Source organism: Mesoplodon mirus, assembly GCF_964341445.2.
Source record: "Mesoplodon mirus genome assembly, chromosome: 3".
In the NCBI taxonomy this organism is placed as follows: domain Eukaryota; kingdom Metazoa; phylum Chordata; class Mammalia; order Artiodactyla; family Ziphiidae; genus Mesoplodon; species Mesoplodon mirus.
In genome coordinates this window covers 148,461,664-148,484,622 of record NC_138978.1, presented here as the reverse complement: position 1 = coordinate 148,484,622, position 22,959 = coordinate 148,461,664, and the positions used below count along the sequence as shown (strand labels likewise).

Sequence of the window (22,959 nt, the reverse complement as noted above, 5' to 3'; positions counted from 1 at the left end):
CACACCGATTTGGAGTTTGCTTTTTCTACTTACGAATATACCATAGTTTCTCATATTTTTTTTCACACTGCTTGCTGCGTAGAAATTCATTCCATAAAGCTGCCTATCAAAAACTCTTATACTTCTGCTAGACATTTAAGAGTTTATATTTTGTTCAAAATTATACATCTTTGCTCACAGCTCTGATGATATCTTTGGCATAAACTCTAAATGAAACTAGTGGTTTAAAATTCATGTCCATTTAAAATTGTAACGCATGAGAAAGTTACGTAAACTAAAACTTTGAGGGTGCTGCCCCCCACCCCACCCCGTCCCCAATATGTTTACACACTGGTTGACCTTTTTATTCTTTGCCAGCTAATACGAAGAGAATGTCAGCTCCTTTGTTTGCTGTTTAAATCCGGTCATGTTACTTTCCTTTCCTTTTACTAGTCATACAGGTTTACTCACAACTCTACAAATAAATCTTACTCATTCTTAATTTCCAGCATTGAGAGATTGGTTCACCAGAAAAGATGTCACTCATCAATTCCTACCCATCCCAACTCTGACGACATTCATTGCTTCCAGAAATATGGCACTTAATGCACCCTTGTCCTTACCCTTTTCATGCATGTATATGTCATCTTCAATAAAACATTTAGTCGTTCGAAGGCAAGGCCGTAGAGTTGAGGCCCAATATGCTAATGGCCCGGTGTTGTTTAATAATTTACCTTCCCAGGGGTGCTCTCCTGGGAATACAGGTGAGACTAATTGACTTTAGCAGTTGGGAGAGCAACAGCCAAACCTTCCATGTTTTTGAAATCTATCAGGCCATGAGAGGCTTCAGTAGCAGAGGCTCAACCACGGAAATCTCAACTATTGTCCCGAATTATGCCTGACCAATGCCAAAGATTGAGCAAGGGCCCAGGTATCCGGACAGTCTGGAGTGCCCCAGGTCCAGACTGGAGTCCTGAGGGGTGTCTGCCCCACCGTGACCCACTGCCTGGGCTCTAGGTTTCTATCTTCAGCTCGATGAGTTTTACTCTTTAATCTAGCGTTCCGGAAAACTGACAATGCTGACCTCGCCAACCCTTGCTTCCTTTCCACCCTTCCTGTATAGGGTGGTAACAGTCTTTACGAACAGGCGGTGAACAAGCCATTTCTCGCAAACCGCAGCTGTGCTTCCGTGTAGGTCTGCAGAAGGAGGAGCCAAGTACAGCCAGGGTCCAGCAGTGAGGCATAAAGCGGCCCGCGCGCAGGGACTGTTAGACCCTGGCAAGCGCCACGCCCCGCCTCTCCAGGCCTAAGGGCCACCCCCAACACCGAAGCCCCGCCTTACAGCCCGCCTATTGACCAGGCAGGCCCAGTCTATAGAGTCACTTCCGCCCTGGGCTCAGTCCAGGCCACGCCCGGCTGCGTCACCGCAGTTGAAGGTTTGTGAGTGTGCGGATTCTTATCTCTTGGTAACCGGACTCAGAAAGATCTCTCCTGAGCTGTTTCAGGTTTCTCCCTGACCTCCCGAAAATGACGGCGTCTTGCTCCTCTCGCAAGGCACCCCCCTACCGCTCCGAGAGTCCCTTTTCTTCTAGGTGCTTCGTTGGAATTCTTTTGGTGGCGCTACTGCTCCTACTTCCCATATCCTCCGGTAGGAGCCTGGAGAGGGTGTCCGCACAGGCGGCGAACTGGAGCGGGTGTGGGGTGGGGGGGCAGGCCGGGTCGGGGTCAGGCCCACTGGAGCCGAGGGTCGGGGGAGCTTTGCTTGGTGGCTCGGGGCTGAGGCGCGGGGCTGAGTCCACCTGGGATCGTAAGGAGTTAGGGTAGAAGGTGTGGCCAGACTGTCCCCGGCTCGTACCGTGTGGGGACCCCGGGGGGTGGGGACCACGTAGTGGCCGAAGAGAAGGCTTGCTTGGTGGCGTGGCTGGGGTTTACCCGGGGCCACGCTGGGTCTCTAGCAAAAGCCTGCACGGTGTTTCCGGGACTGATCAAGTCGATAAGGGAGCGCCAACCCGGGGCTGGTGGTGAAGGCTTGCTCTTGAGTTGCCCAGGTGCCTGGGGATGTTGCTAGGCTGGTGCTGTGCTCGTGGGGAGAGTTTGCCCTGTGTTCCCTGGGCGGGATGACGCCTTGTGCCCTGCTGGGCGTGGTTAGGGGAGCCCAGGCCAGGTGTACGCAAGTGTGTGCTTTGAGGAAATGGCCAGTGCAGCCGAGCCGAGTGTGGGACAGGGAAGCTTACTACTTGCTTTAAGTGGGCCTGCGGAGCAGATGTTGTGCCTGTAGCACTCCGGTGAGAGCAGGCTCTGGGAGCCTGGGATTTAGAGGGTTTGGAAGCGGGCAAGGTGCTTTTTGTAAATAAAGTTAACAGGAAACTTGGTACTCGAGATCGTATTGATATTGATTTGCAGGTTCTTCTTTTTTTTTTCTTTGCAGTAGAGTTATCTTCCTGTTCTCATCCAAAAGACAGTATTCAGTTCTATTACCGAGTGGCTTATTGGCATTGCTTTCCTTCTTTCTGAAGGTTGGGTCATGTTTGAGGGGATATCCGAAGCAACCTAAAAAACACTGGTAGCCAAACCTACGGAAAAATGAGTATCCTAAGAAGTGAACCGGAAACGGTGATAATCTGGTTTTCTCCTATAGTTCATAAACTAAACCTGAAGGCCCAACCACTAAGTTTGTTTCATGTTTCACAGAAAGCACTTTGAAGTACATATATTCTAAAAAAAGGCATGCTTATTGTATAAAACTTAGGACAACCATTTTTAATACTTTGGTAGATTTCCTTTTGTCTTTATATGTACATATGTTTTCATGCCCAAGTTATTTTTAGGATCCTATTACGTATACGGTTTCATTAGCAGCATTCATTCAACAAATACTTGACTTCTATATGCCAGGTCCTGTACTGGTCCTGAGGATACACTGGTGAGTAATAACACACCATTCCTATTTTCATGATCCTTATTTCACTATTTGTCTGCCTACACACATGAATATATGCAGGGACTGTGTTTTGCTTACTGCTATACCTCCAGTGCCAGGCACACATTAGGAAATCAAATATTTGCTACAATTTATTGGAAGTGGTAGACAGTAGCCAAAACATAATACTAATGAATATGTTATAACCCAAGAGAAGTACCCAGGAGGAAAGGAGCATGATTCTCTGACAGCATTTAACAAATGACTGGTGGAAGGGAAGACATTTCTGCTCATCGAACAAGCCAAACTCTGCCACTTTGCCTTCTGTACTTGCTGTTCCCTTGGCCTTGGGACATTCTCCTGCCTCTAGCATAGTTGGCTCCTTCTTATTCTTCAAATTCACTTGTGATATTACCTTCTCAGAGGGACCTTCTCTGACCCACTATTTCCAGTAGAGACACACGTTCCAGCTCAATTAGCCCCCTAACTGGTAGTCACTCTCCCAAACTGTTTTCTGTTCTTTCCTCACTAGAATGCAGAGATCTTGGCTGTCTTGTCACACTTGTGGTTCCAAGTGCCCAATTTTTTGCCTAAGTGTCAACACTCTTGTATAACTCTCAAGTACCAGAAAATTAAAGGTGACATTCGGCTGGGGCTTAGAGCCCAGGAAAAACTTCTCTTGCTTCCAGAAGGAAGCAAGAGAGCCATGCTTAGGATGGCCTTTCTTTGGTGCCTAAAAAGCTAAGGCAGGAGCAGCTGGGGGTCAATCTACCTTCTCCTGATAGTAGACTCCTCAGGTCTCACCATACTCATCTTGCTTATTACAGATCATTTTAAAAGTTTATTTCTATGCCGGAGAGGTGTGGGGGATGGAACAGCAGTGCTAACAAGAAATTAAAAGGAATTTTTTTAAAGAATAATAATGTTTAGAATAGGCTTAAAGCTAGAAGTTGAAGGATATGATGAGAACTATTTAAAATAGAGGAGGGCTTCCCTGGTGGCGCAGTGGTTGAGAGTCCACCTGCCGATGCAGGGGACACGGGTTCGTGCCCCGGTCCGGGAAGATCCCACATGCCGCAGAGCAGCTGGGCCCGTGAGCCATGGCCGCTGAGCCTGCTCGTCCAGAACCTGTGCTCTGCAATGGGAGAGGCCACAACAGTGAGAGGCCCGCGTACCAAAAAAAAAAAAAAAAAAAAGTAAAATAGAGGGAATTCTCTGGTGGCGCAATGGTTAAGAATCTGGGACACGGGTTCAATCCCTGGTCTGGGAAGATCCCACATGCCACGGAGCAACTAAGCCCGCGTGCCACAACTACTGAGCCCGCGTGCCACAACTACTGAGCCCGCGTGCCACAACTACTGAAGCCCGTGCACCTAGAGCCTGTGTACAGCTTCAGCAAGAGAAGCCACCACAATGAGAAGCCCGTGCACCACTATGAAGAGTAGCTTCTGCTCGCTGCAGCTAGAGAAACCCCGCGCGTAGCAACAAAGACCCAATGCAGCCAAAAATAAATGAAAATAAAATAAAATTTAAAAAATAAAATAGAGGAAAATAGATAAATAAAATGAATAGCATGTACTGTGGAAGGTAACAAAACTAGAAATGGAGGGAAAACAAGGTGAAGTTTAAGGCTGAAAGGTAAAATCAGGATAGGTGGGAAACATAGATGAGGTACAAATGAGAACTTACTATACTGGGCAGGGAAAGTATGTGGATACAATAAATATTTCACTGAAGCAGCTCATGAGGAGAAGGTTTTGTAAGTGGGCAGTGTGTGCTTGGGAGACTTGCCATCTCAGAGGTAGTTGCCAAATGGTAGGGGATCACAGAAGGGACCAGTCTCATTCCTCCAGAATGGGTCTGCTTTTTGGAACAAAACCTACAATTTCCTTTTATGGGTGGTCTCTTCTGCCTGTTTTAGGTCTTTTCTTTCTTCCTACTGAAAGAATCCAAGATCAATAAGGGCTTACACAGTAGTTTCTTAGTTTCTTACTCTACATATTACAGTGCAGGGAGAACAGTCCTTATCTTGTCAGTTGCTAGGTTACATATACTGGGAGATATGAGACAAAAGAAATTAGGTGGTCAAATATTTCTCCAGTGCATAATGCTTTAAGATGATTATTTTCAATATTAGATTCATTATACTATATTCTTTACCGTTGGTTTCTGTTTAACAGCAGTGGTTCTTTGAGAACCAAAGTTTTTCGAATAACAGCTATGAGGGACATACTGTGTGAGGTGTTGTGCCCACATGGATGAATGGAGTCCACTGGTGAGCTGAGACATCCATGCAGAGGAGAGTCCAAGAGAAGAGGACTGGTCACTGCCTCCCCAGGAGAAGCAGAAAGTACTTCCCAGAGGAGATGTCGAGTGGATTAAGTCAAAGAAGACAAGACTTGAACAGGAGTTGCTCCTGAGCAGGAGGAAGGGTGTTCAGAGCAGAGGGAGCATTGTGAGCTCAGAGATGTGGCACGGCTCGGGGCAGCCATGGACTGCCTAGTTACCCTGTGTGGCAGCAATAGAGCAAAGGAGGCAAGAGGAAGGCAGCGGTGTAGATCACAGAGTGAATAAGTGTGAAAAGAACAGGATAGGTAGCAATGAACAAACATCATAATAAAAATCACCTGTTGTTTTTGGGCACCTTGACTTGACTTAGCAGAATGCAAATCTAAACCAGGGCTGCTTTAATTTCCCTAGGCTCAGTATAAGACCATTTCTTGAGGACTAAATTGCAGACAGAGTGTATTGGTGTAACCGTGCAAGGGTTCCAGGTTAGAGACAGTGATGGGAAATGGTGTTGGCAGTAGAACTAGGCTGCCTGGCTTCACTCCTGGGTCTGGTACCTTCTGGGAATGTGTTCTTAAGCAAGTTACTTCGTGGCTCAGATTGCTCATCTTAAAGAGGGTGAAATAGCACCTAACTCATAGGACGTTTATGAAGAGTAAGTTAGTTTAAAAGGACTTCAAACATGGTTGGTACAGGTAGTGCTTAAATGTGCTATTTCCAAAATAATTAACATCATCTCTTTTGTTGTTAGAAACAAGTTCTGGGATCTTTCATACCATACCTTAGGGGAAAAATGTAACCAACAGGGCTTGGAGTTCTCCTTTGAGAATGTTAAAATGCCATTTCTAGTCATAGCAGTAATGGAGAATGGGTTCAAATAAATAAAGCACAAATATTTTGACATAAAAAAACTCTGATAAAGGGAAACATCTGTAACTGAAGGAATGGAAAAAATTTGAGGAAAGGCATACAAAAGCAAAGAAAAATGATGATTTTCGGATATCTCTGGAACAGGTTGGCTGAACAGTATAAAGAATTTGAATTTTGATCCAAGAGTGCAGAGAACTGATAACAGTGCTCCTTCAGCTCTGGCATTAGGAACTAGAAATGCAGTGAAGAATGAGACATGGTCCTCAAGAAGGTTACAGTCTCCTAGGGAGTACAAACAATGAACAATTACAGTATGAAAATTGCTATGAAAGAAGTAAATTGGGGCTCATGAGGACACTTAACTGAATTTTCTGGGTGAGAGGTGTTAGGAGCCTCCGGGAAGAAGTGGCATCTGAGATGAAACTGAAGGATGAGTGGGTGGGAGGAATGGCAGTCTCGGGTCAAAGCTGAAGTAATATGATGCCAGGAGGTCTAGAGTGCTCACGTAAGTTGAGTAATTTAATGGGCACTACTAGTGGGATTGAACGTGGCTGAGAAGAGTGTGCAAGAGTGAGCGGATATTAAAGCTCTGTTAGCCATGTCAGGGAGCCTTAGACATTATCACGGGGGCAACAGGGAGCCGTTGAAACGTACCTGACTTGGAAGGGCCTTGGTCCTAGTATCATATCAGTATTACTCTGGTGGCAGTGTGAAAATGAACTGAGTGAAAGGTGGCAAGACCAGTAAGGAGACCTATTCAGAAACTCTTGTAGCAATCCAGATAAGAAATGATAGTGGCTTGAATTAGAAGTAAAGGTGGAAACAGAGAGAGGGAACAGGCATTTCAGTTGTGGAAACCATGTATCTTGTTTGCTGGCTTCATTATGTTATTTGAGATAGTGTGACACATTCCAAGTGGAGCTGTGGGGAGGCAGTTGAACACATAGACTTGGCACCCCAGCTAAGATCTGGGATGGAGAGAGGGATTTGGGAGGCAGCTCTCATCAGTTGTAATGATGTCATGAGAGTATACATTCTGACCCAGGGGGATTTGCAGAATGAAAAGAAGGAGAGCTCGTAGAATAACCATGAGGAACGTCACATTATGCCATCAGGCAGAGAAGGAGGAGCAGCCGGAGGACAGGCTGAAAACCAGACTGGTTTGCTACCTGGAAACCAAAGAAAAGAGCTTTATAGGCACAAGGGAGCAAAGAGAGAATGAACAATAGCTCCAGATGTTATAGACAGGGTGATTAAAATTACTGAGGGAGAGAGTGCTAGGATGAATTTACTTAGAAGGTGGCTACTTAATTATTTCGAACATGGTTTATGTGATTTTTTATAGGTCTAGAAATGAGTGGAACGTGAGAAATAAAACTGACAGGTATAGATGTTAGAGCGTCCATTCTGAGGAAGCAAAGAATATTTGAAAATAGGTTGTGTAGAGTGAGAAAAGGGGAAGATTCGTCAGGTTTCATTGAGGTTCCGGTTTGGGTCAGAGACGATGATTTTCTAAAGGTACCACCTGTGCAGGGGTGTGGGTGTGTGCTTATGCCAGAGAGTTATTTTTAACTTTTGCAAGCAGGTAGAGAGTCCTTGCATAATTTTGTAAGTGTACAGAAGGTGAACAGTTTTCTTGATCCATATTAGGGACTATTTCACCTTCCTGAAACTCATCTGGAAAATTGGGGAATTTTCTGAATGCAGCCTATCATATGATATAATGGAATCTGTTATTAAAGTATAGCATTGCAGCCTAATAATAATTATATTGTAAACTCTCTAGAAAAAAAACTCAGTCCAGATACTATTTTTCTGATGCTGGGAATGTTTAGTTAGAAAATCCTCTTAGGAAAAACGAATTCAGTATTCTGAGCAAGAGAAGAAGATATTTGATTATAAAACAAGTATGATATTGGACCCAGTTATTACAGTATATAAAGCTTGTAATCAGCTGATTGCCAAAGCAAATGTTCTAACCTGCACATTGTTGAAGGCATGTCTTTTGCGATGCATGTTATTGGGAAGAAATACTTCAAGTTAGTTGAATAGATTGAACCATCCAGTTGACATTTCTTTTTCCATACACAGCACTGTATGTGAGAGTCATATTAGGAATTCTCTCTTCTTTTTATGCCTTCAAGATAGTTACTGGGGGCTTCCCTGGTGGGGCAGTGGTTAAGAATCCACCTGCTCCTGCAGGGGACATATGTTCGAGCCCTGGTCCAGGAAGACCCCACGTGCCACAGAGCAACTAAGCCCCTGCACCACAACTAGTGAGCCTGAGCTCTAGAGCCCATGACCCACAGCTGTTGAGCCCACGTGCCACAACTACTGAAGCCAGCGCACTTAGAGCGTGCGCTCTTTAGCAAGAGAAGTCACCGCAGTGAGAAGCCCGCGCACTGCAAGGAAGAGTAGCCCCCACTCGCCGCAACTAGAGAAAGCCTGCACGCAGCCATGAAGACCCAAAACAGCCAAAAATAAAAATAATAAATAAAGTAAATACATTTATTTTTAAAAAAGACAGTTACTGAAATTGAATACATAAAACAAAGATCACTTGTATAATTTAATCACATGCATGCCGTTACTTGATTTCTTTCTTGGTGCTTCCAGGATATTCTAGAATGATATGTGTTTTTATCTAAAATGGAATTATATAGCATTTCTAGCCCATTATTTCCTATTGTAAAATGAGAATGTATGGCTCAGGGTATTCAGTAAATTTAATGTTATTAATAAAATTCAACTCTTTACTAATCTTTTAAAAAATGCTTTTAATAACTATGGCTTTTTGTTTGTTTTTTTCTTTAGCCTTGTTTTGGGCAGTTGATTGAGGAGCATTCATGTAACAAGATCAGCATAGTGGATATGTTCAAAACATTTGCTAAATGCTGAAAGAATTTCAGCACATGACGTAAATGAAATGTTGGACAGTGTATTGAGAGAGGAGTTTAGAATTTAGAATAAGATGTAAAATATTTCACTTGTTTAGACTTCACTCTTGACCAGTCTCAATCTGAAGACCAAGTTCCAGGGAGTAAGAAAGAAAAAAGTTCCTCAGGGACCAGAGTAGGTCTCTCTCCTTTCTCCTTAGGTTCTTTTTATTTTTTATTTTCTTAACACCTTTACTAGAGTATAATTGCTTTACAGTGGTGTGTTACTTACTGCTTTATAACAAAGTGAATCAGCTGTACATATACATATATCCCCATATCTCCTCCCTCCCACCCTCCCTATCCCACCCCTGGAGATGGTCACAGAGCACCAAGCTGATCTCCCTGTGCTATGCGGCTGCTTCCCACTAGCTATCTGTTTTACATTTGGTAGTGTATATATGTCCATGCAGCTCTCTCACTTCGTCCCAGCTTACTCTTCCCCCTCTCCGTGTCCTGAAACCCATTCTCTACATCTGCGTCTTTATTCCTGTCCTGCCCCTAGGTTCTTCAGAACCATTTTTTTTCTTTACATTCCAAATATATGTGTTAGCATACGGTATTTGTTTTTCTCTTTCTGACTTACTTCACTCTGTATGACAGTCTCTAGGTCCATCCAGCTCACTACAAGTAACTCAATTCCGTTTCTTTTTATGGCTGAGTAATATTCCATTGTATATATGTGCCACATCTTTATCCATTCATATGTCGATGGACACTTAGGTTGCTTCCATGTCCTGGCTATTGTAAATAGAGCTGCAATGAACATACGGTACACGACTCTTTTTGAATTATGGTTTTCTCAGGGTTATATGCCCAGTAGTGGGATTGCTGGGTTTATGGTAGTTCTATTTTTAGTTTTTTAAGGAACCTCCATACTGTTCTCCATAGTGGCTGTATCAATTTACATTCCCACCAACAGTGCAAGAGGGTTCCCTTTGCTCCACACCCTCTCCAGCATTTGTTGTTTGTAGATTTTTTGATGATGACCATTCTGACTGGTGTGAGGTGATACCTCATTGTAGTTTTGGTTTGCATTTCTCTAATGATTAATGACGTTGAGCATCCTTTCATGTGTTTGTTGGCGATCTGTATATCTTCTTTGGAGAAATGTCTATTTAGGTCTTCTGCCCATTTTTGGATTGGGTTGTTTGTTTTTTTGATATTGAGCTCCATGTGCTTGTAAATTTTGGAGATTAATCCTTTGTCAGTTGCTTCATTTGCTGATATTTCTCCCATTCTTACTGTTGTCTTTTCATCTTGTTTATGGTTTCCTTTGCTGTGGAAAAGCTTTTAAGTTTAATTAGGTCCCATTTGTCTATTTTTGTTTTTATTTTCATTACTCTAGGAGGTGGGTCAAAAAGGATCTTGCTGTGATTTATGTCATAGAGTGTTCTGACTATGTTTTCCTTCAAGAGTTTTATAGTGTGTCGCCTTACATTTAGGACTTTAATCCATTTTGTGTTTATTTTTGTGTTTGGTGTTAGGGAGTGATCTAATTTCATTCTTCTCCATGTAGTTGTCCAGTTTTCCCAGCACCACTTATTGAAGAGGGTGTCTTTTCTCCATTGTATAGTCTTGCCTCCTTTATCAAAGATAAGGTGACCATATGTGCGTGGGTTTATCTCTGGGCTTTCTATTCTGTTCCATTGATCTATATTTCTGTTGTTGTGCCAGTACCATACTGTCTTGATTACTGTAGCTTTGTAGTATAGTCTGAAGTCCAGAAGCTGGATTCCTCCAGCTCTGCTTTTCTTTCTCAAGATTGCCTTGGCTATTTGGGGTTTGTGTGTCCATAAAAATTGTGTAATCTTTTGTTCTACTGTGAAAACTGCCATTGGTAGTTTGATATGGATTGCTTTGAATCTGCACGTTGCTTTGGGTATTATATTCATTTTCACAACGTTGATTCTTCCAATCCAAGAGTATGGTATATCTCTCCATCTGTTTGTATCATCTTTAATTTCTTTCATCAGTGTCTTGTAGTTTTCTGCATATAGGTCTTTTGTCTCCTTAGGTCGGTTTATTCCTAGGTATTTTATTCTTTTTGTTGCAATAGTAAATGGGAGTGTTTCCTTAATTTCTCTTCCAGATTTTTCATCATTAATGTATAGAAATGCCAGAGATTTCTGTGCATTAATTTTGTATCCTGGTACTTTACCAAATTCATTGATTAGCCCTAGTAATTTTGTGGTGGCATCTTTAGGATTCTCTATGTATAGTGTTATCTGAGAACAATGACAGCTTTACTTCTTCTTTTCTGATTTGAATTCCTTTTGTTTCTTTTTCATCTATGATTGCTGTGGCTAAGACTTCCCAAACTATGTTGAATAATAGTGGTGAGAATGGGCAACCTTGTTTTGTTCCTGATCTTAGTGGAAATGCTTTCAGTTTTTCACCATTGAGAACAATGTTGGCTGTGGGTGTGTCCTCTATGACCTTTATTATGTTGAGGTAAGTTCCCTCTATGCCTACTTTCTGGAGGGTTTTTATCATAAATGGGTGCTGAATTTTGTTGAAAGCTTTTTCTGCATCTACTGAGATGATCATATGGTTTTTCTCCTTCAATTTGTTAATATGGTTTATCACATTGATTGATTTCCATATATTGAAGAATCCTTGCATTTCTGGGATAAACCCCAGTTGATCATGGTGTAGGAACCTTTTAATGTGCTGTTGGATTCTGTTTGCTGGTATTTTTTCTGAGGATTTTTGCATCTATGTTCATCAGTGATATTGGCCTGTAGTTTTCTTTCTTTGTGACATGTTTGTCTGGTTTTGGTATCAGGGTGATGGTGGCCTCATAGAATGAGTTTGGGAGTGTTCCTCCCTCTGCTATATTTTGGAAGAGTTTGAGAAGGATAGGTGTTAGCTCTCCTCTAAATGTTTGATAGAATTTGCCTGTGAAGCCGTCTGGTCCTGGGCTTCTGTTTGTTGGAAGATTTTTACTCACCTTCTCAATTTCAGTGCTTGTGATTGGTGTGTTTATATTTTCTATTTCTTTCTGGTTCAGTCTCGGAAGGTTGTGATTATCTAAGAATTTGTCCATTTCTTCCAGGTTGTCCATTTTATTGGCATAGAGTTGCTTGTAGTAATCTCATGATCCTTTGTATTTCTGCCGTGTCTGTTGTTACTTCTCCTGTTTCATTTCTAATTATATTGATTTAAGCCTTCTCCCCTTTTTTTTGGTGAGTCTGTCTAATGGTTTATCAATTTTGTTTATCTTCTCAAAGAACCAGCTTTTAGTTTTATTGATCTTTGCTCTTGTTTCCTTCATTCCTTTTTCATTTATTTCTGATCTCGTCTTTATGATTTCTTTCCTTCTGCTAACTTTGGGGGTTTTTTGTTCTTCTTTCTCCAATTGCTTTACGTGTAAGGTTAGGTTGTTTATTTGAGATAATTTCTTGTTTCTTGAAGTCAGATTGTATTGCTATAAACTTCCTTCTTAGCACTGATTTTGCTGCATGCTATAGGTTTTGGGTCGTCGTGTTTTCATTGTGATTTTTTTATAAGTATTTTTTGATTTCCTCTTTGATTTCTTCAGTGATCTCATGGTTAGTTAGTAGTATATTGTTTAGCCTCCATGTGTTTGTATTTTTTACAGATTTTTTTCCTGTAAGTAATACCTAGTCTCATAGCGTTGTGGTCAGAAAAGGTACTTGATACGATTTCAAGTTTCTTAAATTTACCAAGGCTTGATTTGGGACCCAAGATACGATCTGTCCTGGAGAATGTTCGAGGAACACTTGAGAAGAACATGTATTTTGTTGTTTTTGGATGGAATGTCCAATAAATATCAATGAAGCCCATCTTGTTTAATGTATCATTTAAAGCTTGTGTTTCATTATTTATTTTCATTTTGGATGATCTGTCCATTGGTGAAAGTGGGGTGTTAAAGTCCATTGGTGAAAGTGGGGTGTTAAAGTCCCCTACCATGATTGTGTTACTGTCGATTTCCCCATTTATGGCTATTAGCATTTGACTTATATACTGAGGTGCTCCTATGTTGGGTGCATAAATATTTACAATTGTTATATCTTCTTGGATTGATCCCTTGATCTTTATGTAGTGTCCTTCCTTGTCTTTTGTAACATTCTGTATTTTAAAGTCTATTTTGTCTGACATGAGAGTTGCTACTACAGCTTTCTTTGGATATCCATTTGCATGAAATATCTTTTTCCATCCCCTCACTTCCAGTCTGTATGTGTCCCTAAGTCTGAAGTGGGTGTCTTGTAGACAGCATATATATGGGTCTTGTTTTTGTATCCATTCAGCCAGTCTTTGTTTTGATTGGAGCATTTAATCCATTTACATTTAAGGTAATTATCCATATTTATGTTTCTATTACCATTTTCTTAATTGTTTTTGTTTGTTATTGTAGTTCTTTTCCTTCTCTTGTGTTTCCTGCTTAGAGAAGTTCCATTAGCATTCGTTGCAAAGCTGGTTTGATGGTGCTGAATTCTCATAGCTTTGCTTGTCTGTAATGAAAACCTAAAGGTTTTCATTTCTACATCGAACCTGAATGAGATCCTTGCTGGATAGAGTAATCTTGGTTGTATGTTCATCCCTTTCATCACTTTAAATATGTCCTGCCACTCCCTTCTGGCTTGCAGAGTTTCTGCTGGAAGATCAGCTGTTAACCTTATGGGGATTCCCTTGTATGTTATTTGTTGTTTTTCCCTTGCTGCTTTTAATATTTTTTCTTTGTATGTAATTTTTGATAGTTTGATTAATATGTGTCTTGCCATGTTTCTCCTTGGATTTATCCTGTATGGGACTCTCTGCATTTCCTGGACTTGATTGACCATTTCCTTTCCCATTTTAGGGAAGTTTTCAACTGTAATCTCTTCAAATATTTTCTCAGTCCCTTTCTTTCTCTCTTCTTCTTCTAGGACCCCTATAATTCGAATGTTGATGCATTTAATGTTTTCCCAGAGGTCTTTAAGACTGTCCTCAATTCTTTTCATTCTTTTTTCTTTATTCTCCTCTGTAGTAGTAATTTGCACTATTTTATCTTCCAGGTCAATTATCCATTCTTCTTCCTCAGTTATTCAGCTATTGGTTCCTTCTAGAGAATTTTAAATTTCATTTATTGTGTTGTTCATCATTGTCTGTTTGCTCTTTATTTCTTTTAGGTCCTTGTTAAACGTTTCTTGGATGTTCTCCATTCTATTTCCAAGATTTTGGATCATCTTTACTATCATTACTCTGAATTCTTTTCCAGGTAGACTGCCTACTTCCCCTTCATTTGTTTGGTCTGAGGGGTTTTTACCTTGCCTCTTCATCTGCTGTGTTTCTCTGTTTTCTCATTTTGCTTAACTTACTGTGTTTGGGGTTGCCTTTTCACAGGCTGCAGGTTCGTAGTTCCCATTGTTTTTGGTGTCTGACCCCAGTGGATGAGGTTGGTTCAGTGGGTTGTGTAGGCTTCCTCGTGGAGGGGACTAGTGCCTGTGTTCTGGTTGATGAGGCTGGATGTTGTCTTTCTGGTGGGTAGGACCGCGTCCAGTGTTGTGTTTTGGGGTGTCTGTCACCTTATTATGATTTTAGGCAGCCTCTGTGCTAAGGGTGGGGTTGTGTTGCTGTCTTGCTAGTTGGTATATGGTGTCCAGCACAGTAGCTTGCTGGTGATTGAGTGGAGCTGGGTCTTAGGGTTGAGTTGGACATCTCTGGGAGAGCTTTCACTGTTTGATGTTACTTTGCGCCGTGAGGTCTCTGGTGGATCAGTGTCCTGAACTCGGCTCTCTCACCTCAGAGGCCCAGGCCTGACACCCGGCCAGTGCACCAAGACCCTGTCAGCCACACGGCTCAGAAGAGAAGGGAGAAAAAAATAAATTAATTAATTAAATAAAATAAAGTTATTAAAATTAAAAATATTATTATTAAAGGTTTTCAAACTTTTTAAAGTAATAAAAGAAAGAAAGAAAGAAGAGAGCAACCAAACCAAAGAACTAATCCACCAATGATAACAAGTGCGAGAAACTATACTAAAAAAAAAAAAAAAAACGGACAAACACAACCTAGGACAACTTGTAAAAGCAGAGCTACATAGACAAAATCACACAAAAAAGCATACACATACACACTCAGAAAAACATGAAAAGGAAGAAAAAATACATATCTATATATTTTTATAAAAATAGGGAAGAGAGCAACCAAATGTATAAACAAATCTACCAATGATAATAAACTCTAAGTACTAAACTAAGATAAACATAAAACCAGAAACCAATTAGATGCAGAAAGGAAACCCCAAGTCTACAGTGGCTCCCAAAGTCCACCACCTCAATTTTGGTATGATTCGTTGTCTATTCAGGTATTTCAGAGATGCAGGGTACATCAAGTCGATTGTGGAGATTTAATCCGCTGCTCCTGAGGCTACTGGGAGAAATTTCCCTTTCTCTTCTTTTTTCGCACAGTTCCTGGTTTTCAGCTTTGGATTTGGCCCTGCCTCTGCGTGTAGGTCGCCTGAGGGCGTCTGTTCTTTGCTCAGCCAGGACTGGGTTAAAGTAGCAGCTGATTCGGGGGCTCTGGCTCACTCAGGCTGGTATAGGGAGAGGAAGGGGTATGGAATGTGAGGTGAGCCTGCGGCTGCAGAGGCCAGCGTGACGTGGCATCAGCCTGAGGCATGCCGTGTGTTCTCCCCGGGAAGTTGTCCCTGGATCTCGGGACCCTGGCAGTGGGGGGCTGCACAGGCTCCCAGGAGGGGAGGTGTGGATAGTGACCTGTGCTTGCACACAGGCTTCATGGTGGCGGCAGCAGCAGCCTTAGCATCTCATGCCCGTCTCTGGTGTCCACACTGACAACCGTGGCTCACACCCATCTCCTCCTTAGGTTCTTAACTTTATAAGAGTGGCCTCTGAATTCTTGTAGTCCTTTAGAACTTAATATGTCTCCATCACATTATTTTACATAATTTTTCTAACAGATTTGTTAGGTTATCAAGTACCCAGATAGTTAAAAGCAAGAGGGGGCTTCCCTGGTGGTGCAGTGGTTGAGAGTCCGCCTGCCAATGTGGGGGACACAGATTCATGCCCCAGTCCGGGAGGATCCCACATGCTGTGGAGCAGCTGGGCCCGTGAGCCATGGCCTCTGAGCCTGCATGTCCAGAGCCTGTGCTCTGCAACGGGAGAGGCCACAGCAGTGAGCGGCTCGTGTACCGCAAAAATAAATAAATAAATAAAAGCAAGGGGGCTTACTGTTGTAGAAATGACATTATTCTAGGGAGTAAAAAACTCCTTCCCTCAACACCCCCCAGAAAACCCCAGAAGTAAAAAATTCTAAAAGCATAACAATATAATAGCTTTACTGTTGGGATATATTGGATAAACAACCCAAACAGCTACCTCAGGGAGCTTCTGAGGAATGAGCAATCCATTGATCTGTGAAGGAAAGTTAAATTATATTTAAAGTAATGTTGAAGAGAGCAAGTTGTTTTTTCATGTAATATTTTTCAGATAGTTCATTTTGATATTTACGTGGTGTCTATTCATCACTTTTAAAATGCTCAATTCACTAATAGGAAACAAATGAAACGAAGTATTATTTTTTGAAATACTTCGGTCCATAATTATTTTGATTTATGAATCCCAGAAGGCATATTTTATATTCATCTCTTTCCATAGCATGTCTTGAGTACCAAGTGAGTACAGAGTGTAGTAGAAAAAGAATGCATATGATCCCTGCCCTCCAGGACCTTGCCTTCTGAGAGGAAACTGAGCCTGAAATGACAAGTGATCATATGCTTGTGTTTCAAACTATGGAAGAGTAATCTGAACAGAGTGCTGTATACTGTAGGAGACCTCTTAGAGGAGAGGTGAGTTTTGAAATGAATTTAGAAAAAAGTGGGGAAGGATACATACCTAAAATGTATTTATATTTCAAAACTAAAAACATTGATGCTATCTCTTTAATTTACTGTTGAATAAAAATTCATCTTATTCCCTAACAAAGCAAAAGCTAATAGGTTGTTATTTAATGTAAGTAAGGCACATACTCCACTACTACCACCAGTTGGGTAAAAGCATGGGACGGTCATTTAAAATCTTGCTAAGAACCTTTCCATTTATTCTGTACTACCTACCTGATGCCAGGCCACAGTCGCTGGCTGGTGAATGAGATAAAATATTTTTATGCTCTTCTTCTCTTATACCTAGATGCCTGTGGTGAGCTACCAAGGTTTGAAACTATGCAGCTCCGGGATGTCCCTAAACCCAGTTATAGCCCTGGGGACAGTATACATTATGAGTGTCGCCCAGGTTACCAGCCCAAGCGTCCTCCTCTTCCTACCTCTGCTGTTTGTCAGGATGATAATACGTGGTCACTTCTCCAGGAGGCCTGTACAAGTAAGTAAACAAAACTTTTTTTTTTTTTAATTCAAAAAACTTTTTTATTGCTCTAGAGATTTTTCACACATTTTAGGGTTCATGTTTTACGACTGAAATGGTTTTCTCATGTGAATGTAGGTTTTAGAGAGCAGTGCATTCAGGCTTTGAAAAATCTCCCGGGAACCTTTTTTTTCACAATTGGTTGCCTGGGTAAATGTGAACCTTCTTTGATGTTATAATAGTTAAAGAAAGAAAATAATAAAAGATAATAATATTCCCATGAATTCAAGTGAGCAATGTAGAATTTTGAATTTGATTCAAATCTGTTTTGAAACCAGTATAAAACAACGAATTTGAAATTTTCCTTTTAGGAAAACAGTGTCCTAACCTAGGGGATCCAGCAAATGGCCAAATAAAGTACCCAAATGGAAGTATTCTGTTTGGCTCACAGGCTCACTATGTTTGTAATGATGGGTAAGTAGGATGCTCCTTAGAGGAAATAATGTTATATGTTACTAAATCCATTTTCATTTTGCCTGTCTTCTTAAGCATTCCCACAAAGTTGATTCCATTTTGCTTTCTGTGTGACAAGTTTTACTGTAGCCAAATAACTCTTGGGCTTTTTATGGAGAGTGAAAAGATGTGTAACTAACTAGTAGAAAGAAATTTAAATTGAAGGAAAGTAAAATTGTATAATACTTGGTATATGTATTAATAAACCTCTCATAAGCATTAAAAATGTGTTAATCATGGTGACTTTTCCTTGACAACACAATGCACCCTATTTAAAATGGTCAATTCTCAGAGGTGAAATAAGTTTATGGAACTGGGAGGTAGAGTTGCCAACCGAAGATATTCTTATATCAAAGTAATCTGTAAGATGTCACGAGACCAAAAGTGACCTGGTAACTTAGACAATAATGTTGATCAAGATCTCTTAGTTGGAAAACCTTATTTTTAAAGCTACTACAAAGGAGTGAAGCATCTCAAAGAGAGCTACTGAGGATTTAATAATAGCCTTTGTTTTACAGGGCTTTTTAAATAGCATATGTTAGGGATACTGAACATTTATAAAAAATGTGAATTTAAAAGGTAAATGTAATATGCTATGGAAACACAACTGGTTTTTTAATATTGTCTATGTATCCTGGTAGCTTACTGAGTTTATTTATTAGTTTTTACATTGTGTGTGTGTGTGTGTAATCTTCAGGGTTTTTTCTGTAGAAGATTATAACCTCTGCAAACGTGATAATTTTACTTCTTTCTTTCCAAGGTAGAAATATATTTCTTTTTCTTGCTTAATTGCTCTGACTAGAACTTCTAGTACCACGTTGAATAAAAATGGTAAAAGCAGTTGTTCATGCCTGTTCTGATCTTAGAGGAAAACTTGCAGATTTTCACCACTGAGCATGATGTTTGCTGTTGGATTCTCATGTATGGAGTTTATTATCTTAAGGCAGTTTCCTTCTGTTTCTAGTTTGTTAAGTATTTTTATTATGAAAAATATTGAATTTTATCAAATGCTTTTTCTGCCTCAACTGAGGTGACCATGTGGTTTTTTTCCCTTTCATTCTTTTGATGTTGCATATTACGTTGATTGATTTTTATGTGTTGAGCCATCTCTTGCATTCCAGGAATAATTCCCACTTGGTCTTGATGTTTAATCCTTTTAAAATGCTGCTAAATTGTTTGCTAGTATTGTGTTGAGGTTGTTTGCATCAGTGTTCTTAAGGGATAGTGGTCTCTAGCTTTCTTTTCTTGTGGTACCTTTATTGAATTTTGCTATGACCGTAATGCTTGTCTCATAGAATGGGTTTGGAAGACTTCCCTCCTTTTCAGTTTTTTGGAAAAGTTTGAGAAGGATTGGTATTACTTATTTAAATGTTTGGTAGAAATCACCAATGAAACCATCAGATCCAGGATTTTTCTTAATTGGGAGAATTTTGATTACTGATTCAATCTCCTTACTAGTTACAGATCTATTCAGATTATCTGTTTTTGTGATTAACTCTTGGTAGGTTTTGTGTTTCTAGGAATTTGTCCATTATATCTAGTTTATCCATGTGTGGCATAAAATTGTTCATAGTATTCCCATAATAGTTTTTATTTCTGTCAAATCTATAGTGATGTTCCTGCTTTCATTTCTGATTTTAGTAATTTGAGTCTAATCTCTTTGTTTTAGTCAATCTAAGGGTTTGTCAATTTTGTTGCATTTTTTGAAGAACCAACTTTTAGTTTCATTGATATTCTCTCTTGTTTTGTTCTTTTTGTTGTTGTTGTTTATCTCTGTTCTAATCTTTATTATTTGCTTCCTTCTGCTAACTTTGGGTTTATCTTTTTCTGGTTCCTTAAATTGTAAGGTTAGTTTGTTTTTTCAGAGGTATCGTTTCTTAATGTAGACATTTATAGCTATAAATTTCCCCCTTAGCACTGCTCTTGCTGAACCCCATAAGTGTTAGTATGTTATGTTTTCATTTCCATTCATGTCAAAGTATGTTCTAATTGCCCTGATTTCTTCTTTGAGCCATTGGTTGTTCAAAAGCATATTGTTTAATTTTCACAATTTTATGAATTTTCCAGTTTTCCTTTTGATGTTGCTTTTTAAATTCATCCTATTGTGGTCAGAGAATATACTTTTATGATATCTGTCTTTTAAAATCTATTATTAATATTAATTCGTGGCATAAAACAATTATATTATTGATTATTTATTAAATAATTAATTATGTTTTGTATAACATTAACTTGCTTTCTAATTTGTCACCTAACATATGGTCTATCCTGGAAAATGCCCACTTGCTCTTGAAAAGACTGTGTATTCTGCTATTGTTGGGTAGAGTGCTTTGTATATATCTGTGGGATCATGTTGTTTTACTGTGCTGTTGAAGTCCTCTGTTTCCTTATTTATCTTCTGTCTAGTTGTTCTATCCATTATTGTGAGCGAGGTATTGCAGTCTCCAACTATTGTGTAGAAATGCATATTTCTGCCTTCAATTCTGTCATTTTTTGCTTCATATATTTTGATAGCCCGTCATTAGGTGCATAAATGTTTATAATTGTTATATCTTCAGTACTGAGTCCTTATTAATATAAAATTTACTTTATTTCTTGTAACCTTTTTCATTTAAAGTCTATTTTGTCAGATTTTAGTATAGCTACTCTACTGTCTTTTGGTTACTATTTGTGTGAGATATCTTTTTCCAGCCTTTCATTTTCACCCCATTTGTGTCTTTGAATGTCAGGTGAGTCTCTTGTAGACAACATGTAGTTAGATCATGTGTTTTTATCCATTCTGCCAATCTCTGTCTTTTGATTGGAGAGTTTATTCCGTCTACACTTAATATAATTATTGACGAGGAGGGATTTATTTCTACCATTGTGCTACTTGTTTTCTATATGCTTTATAGCTTTTTCCTAGTCCCTCATTTCCCTCATTACTGTTTTGTTTTGTGTGTAGTTGATTTTTGTAGTGAAATGTTTAAATTCCTTTCTCATTTACTTTTGAATATATTCTATAGTTATATTGTTTGTGGTTACCATGGGAATTATTATACATTGAACATTGTACATGCGAATTCCCTGGTGGTCCAGTGGTTAGGACTCTGCACTTCTACTGTAGGGGGCACAGGTTCAAGCCTGGTTGGGGAGCTAACATCCCACAAGCCTTACAGGGCGGCCAAACAAAACAAACAAACAAAATTGTTACAGTTATAACACTCTAGTTTAAATTTATACCAGCTTAAATTTAATAAATTACAAAAACAGTCCTTAATAGCTCTATCCTCGCCCCTTTTGGTTGTTGATATCATACTACCCTCAACACAAATAATTGCATACTAGCTTCTACTTTAATTATTTATTTATTTTAAAATTTAGTGTTTTAAATCACATATAGAAAACAAAAACTGTAGTTGCAAACCACTGTTTCAGTCATGCTAGTTTTATCATTGCCTTTGTATTTACTTTTACTGAGATATTTATTTATACATAGGGCTTTGAGTCCCTTCATTCCTTTTTTAGTACTCCCTTGAGCATTTCTTCTTGAGGAGTATAGTGGTCACAGACCTGCTAAGCTTTTAATTCTGGGATTCTGGGAATGTCGTAATTGCTCCCTCACTTTTGATGCTCAGTTTTGCTGGGATAGAGGATTTTTGGTTGACAGTTTTTTTGTTTTTTTTCTTTTAGCACTTTGACTATATCAATCCACGGTCTTCTGGTCTCTGAGTTTCTAATGACAAATCTTAATTAGTATCCCTTGTATGTGATGATTCATTTCTCTCATGCAGCTTTCAGCATTCTTTGTCTTTTGAAAGTCTGATTATCATGTATCTTAGTAAGATGAATACAAAGTGACCTGCACTTAGAATTTTAAGCTTTTGGAGAATTTTCAGCTTTTGGCATATTTGTTTCTTTTATCAAATTTGAGAAGTTTTCAGCCATTATTTCTTCAAGTATTCTCTCTGTCCCTTTTGCTGTATCTTCTCCTTCTGAGAGTCCCACAGTGTATATGTTGGTCTGCTTGTTGGTGTCCCACAGATCCCTTAGGCTTTGTTCACTTTTATTCAATCTTTGTTCTTTCTGTTTCTTAGAGTCAATAATTTCCATTACCCTATCTCAATTTCACTAATTCTTTTTTCTTCTCAAATATGCCTTTAATTATTCCAGTGACTTTTTCATTTCCATTAATGTACTTTTCAACTCCAGAATTTCCTTTTGGATTCTTTTTAGGTTTTCTAGCTCCTATTGATATTTCCATTTTGATCACATATTGTTCTCTTGACTTTCTACATTGTTTCCTTTAGTTGTTTGTGCATCTTTATCCCAGTTATTTCTTTCAAATTTTACTGAGGCTCCAGGGTGGGGCTTAGGCAGGAGACACCCTGTGGGCAAAAAAAGAGCCAGTGGAGAGGATGTATCTGACCTTCTTGGGGCACAGGTTGTTGGCTTGGCCATACTTCTTCTTGTGGCAGTTGACAGCACTGGTGTGCAGGTGAGCATAACACTTGCAGCAGATCATTTTGTCACAGTTGTACTTCTGGGAAAGCTGGCAGAGGGAAGACTTGATGATACCACCCTGCACGTGAAGCACCAAGTGTAGGGTGGATTCTTTCTGGATATTATAGTCTGAGAGAGTAAGGCCACCCTCAGCTGTTTGTCTGCAAAAGTCAGACCCTGTTGGTGGGGCAGGATGTCCTCAGTGTCTTTGATTTTGGCTTTGACATTCTCAGTGGTGACACTGAGCTTGACCTCAGGAGTGATAGTCTTGCCCATCAGGGTCTTCACAAAGATCTGCTGTTTGGCTTCTTCATTGGCTTCTCTGTGTCTGCTGTTTGGCTGCTTCACTGAAGAAAAATGGGGTAGCAGAACTGGCATCTGTTAATTTCCATTGAGAATGCCTTCACAAGACATTTAAAGTCTTTGTTTGATAGATTTGTCATGAGATCTCCTTCAGAAAAAAATTCTGTTCATGTATTTTTCCACTGTATGAGCCATACTTTTCCTTTCCCGTTTCTTTGTATGCCTTACAACTTTTTTGTTGAATCAATATTTGAATCTAATAATGTGGTAACTCTGGAAATCAGATTTGCCTGCTACCTAGAGCTTACTGTTTTATGGGGTTTTTTGTTTTGGTTTGGTTTGG

The 22,959-nt window shown here is 39.8% G+C and overlaps 1 protein-coding gene across 6 annotated transcripts in view; it reads left to right on the top strand.

Annotated features, from left to right (window-relative positions):
* Positions 1 to 1,371: 1,371 nt before the first annotated feature.
* CD46 (CD46 molecule) overlaps positions 1,372 to 22,959 on the top strand; it is a 56,344-nt gene continuing 34,756 nt past the window's right edge. For 2 of the 6 annotated variants that reach the window (XM_082615412.1, XM_082615414.1), the window contains exons 1-3: positions 1,372 to 1,627; positions 17,148 to 17,336; positions 17,690 to 17,792. In XM_082615412.1, coding sequence (XP_082471538.1) covers positions 1,507 to 1,627; positions 17,148 to 17,336; positions 17,690 to 17,792 — 413 coding nt within the window. In that variant the 5' untranslated portion in view covers positions 1,372 to 1,506. The remainder of the gene's footprint in view (positions 1,628 to 17,147; positions 17,337 to 17,689; positions 17,793 to 22,959) is intronic. The other 4 variants (XM_082615413.1, XM_082615411.1, XM_082615416.1 and 1 more) reach the window with 2 other exon arrangements.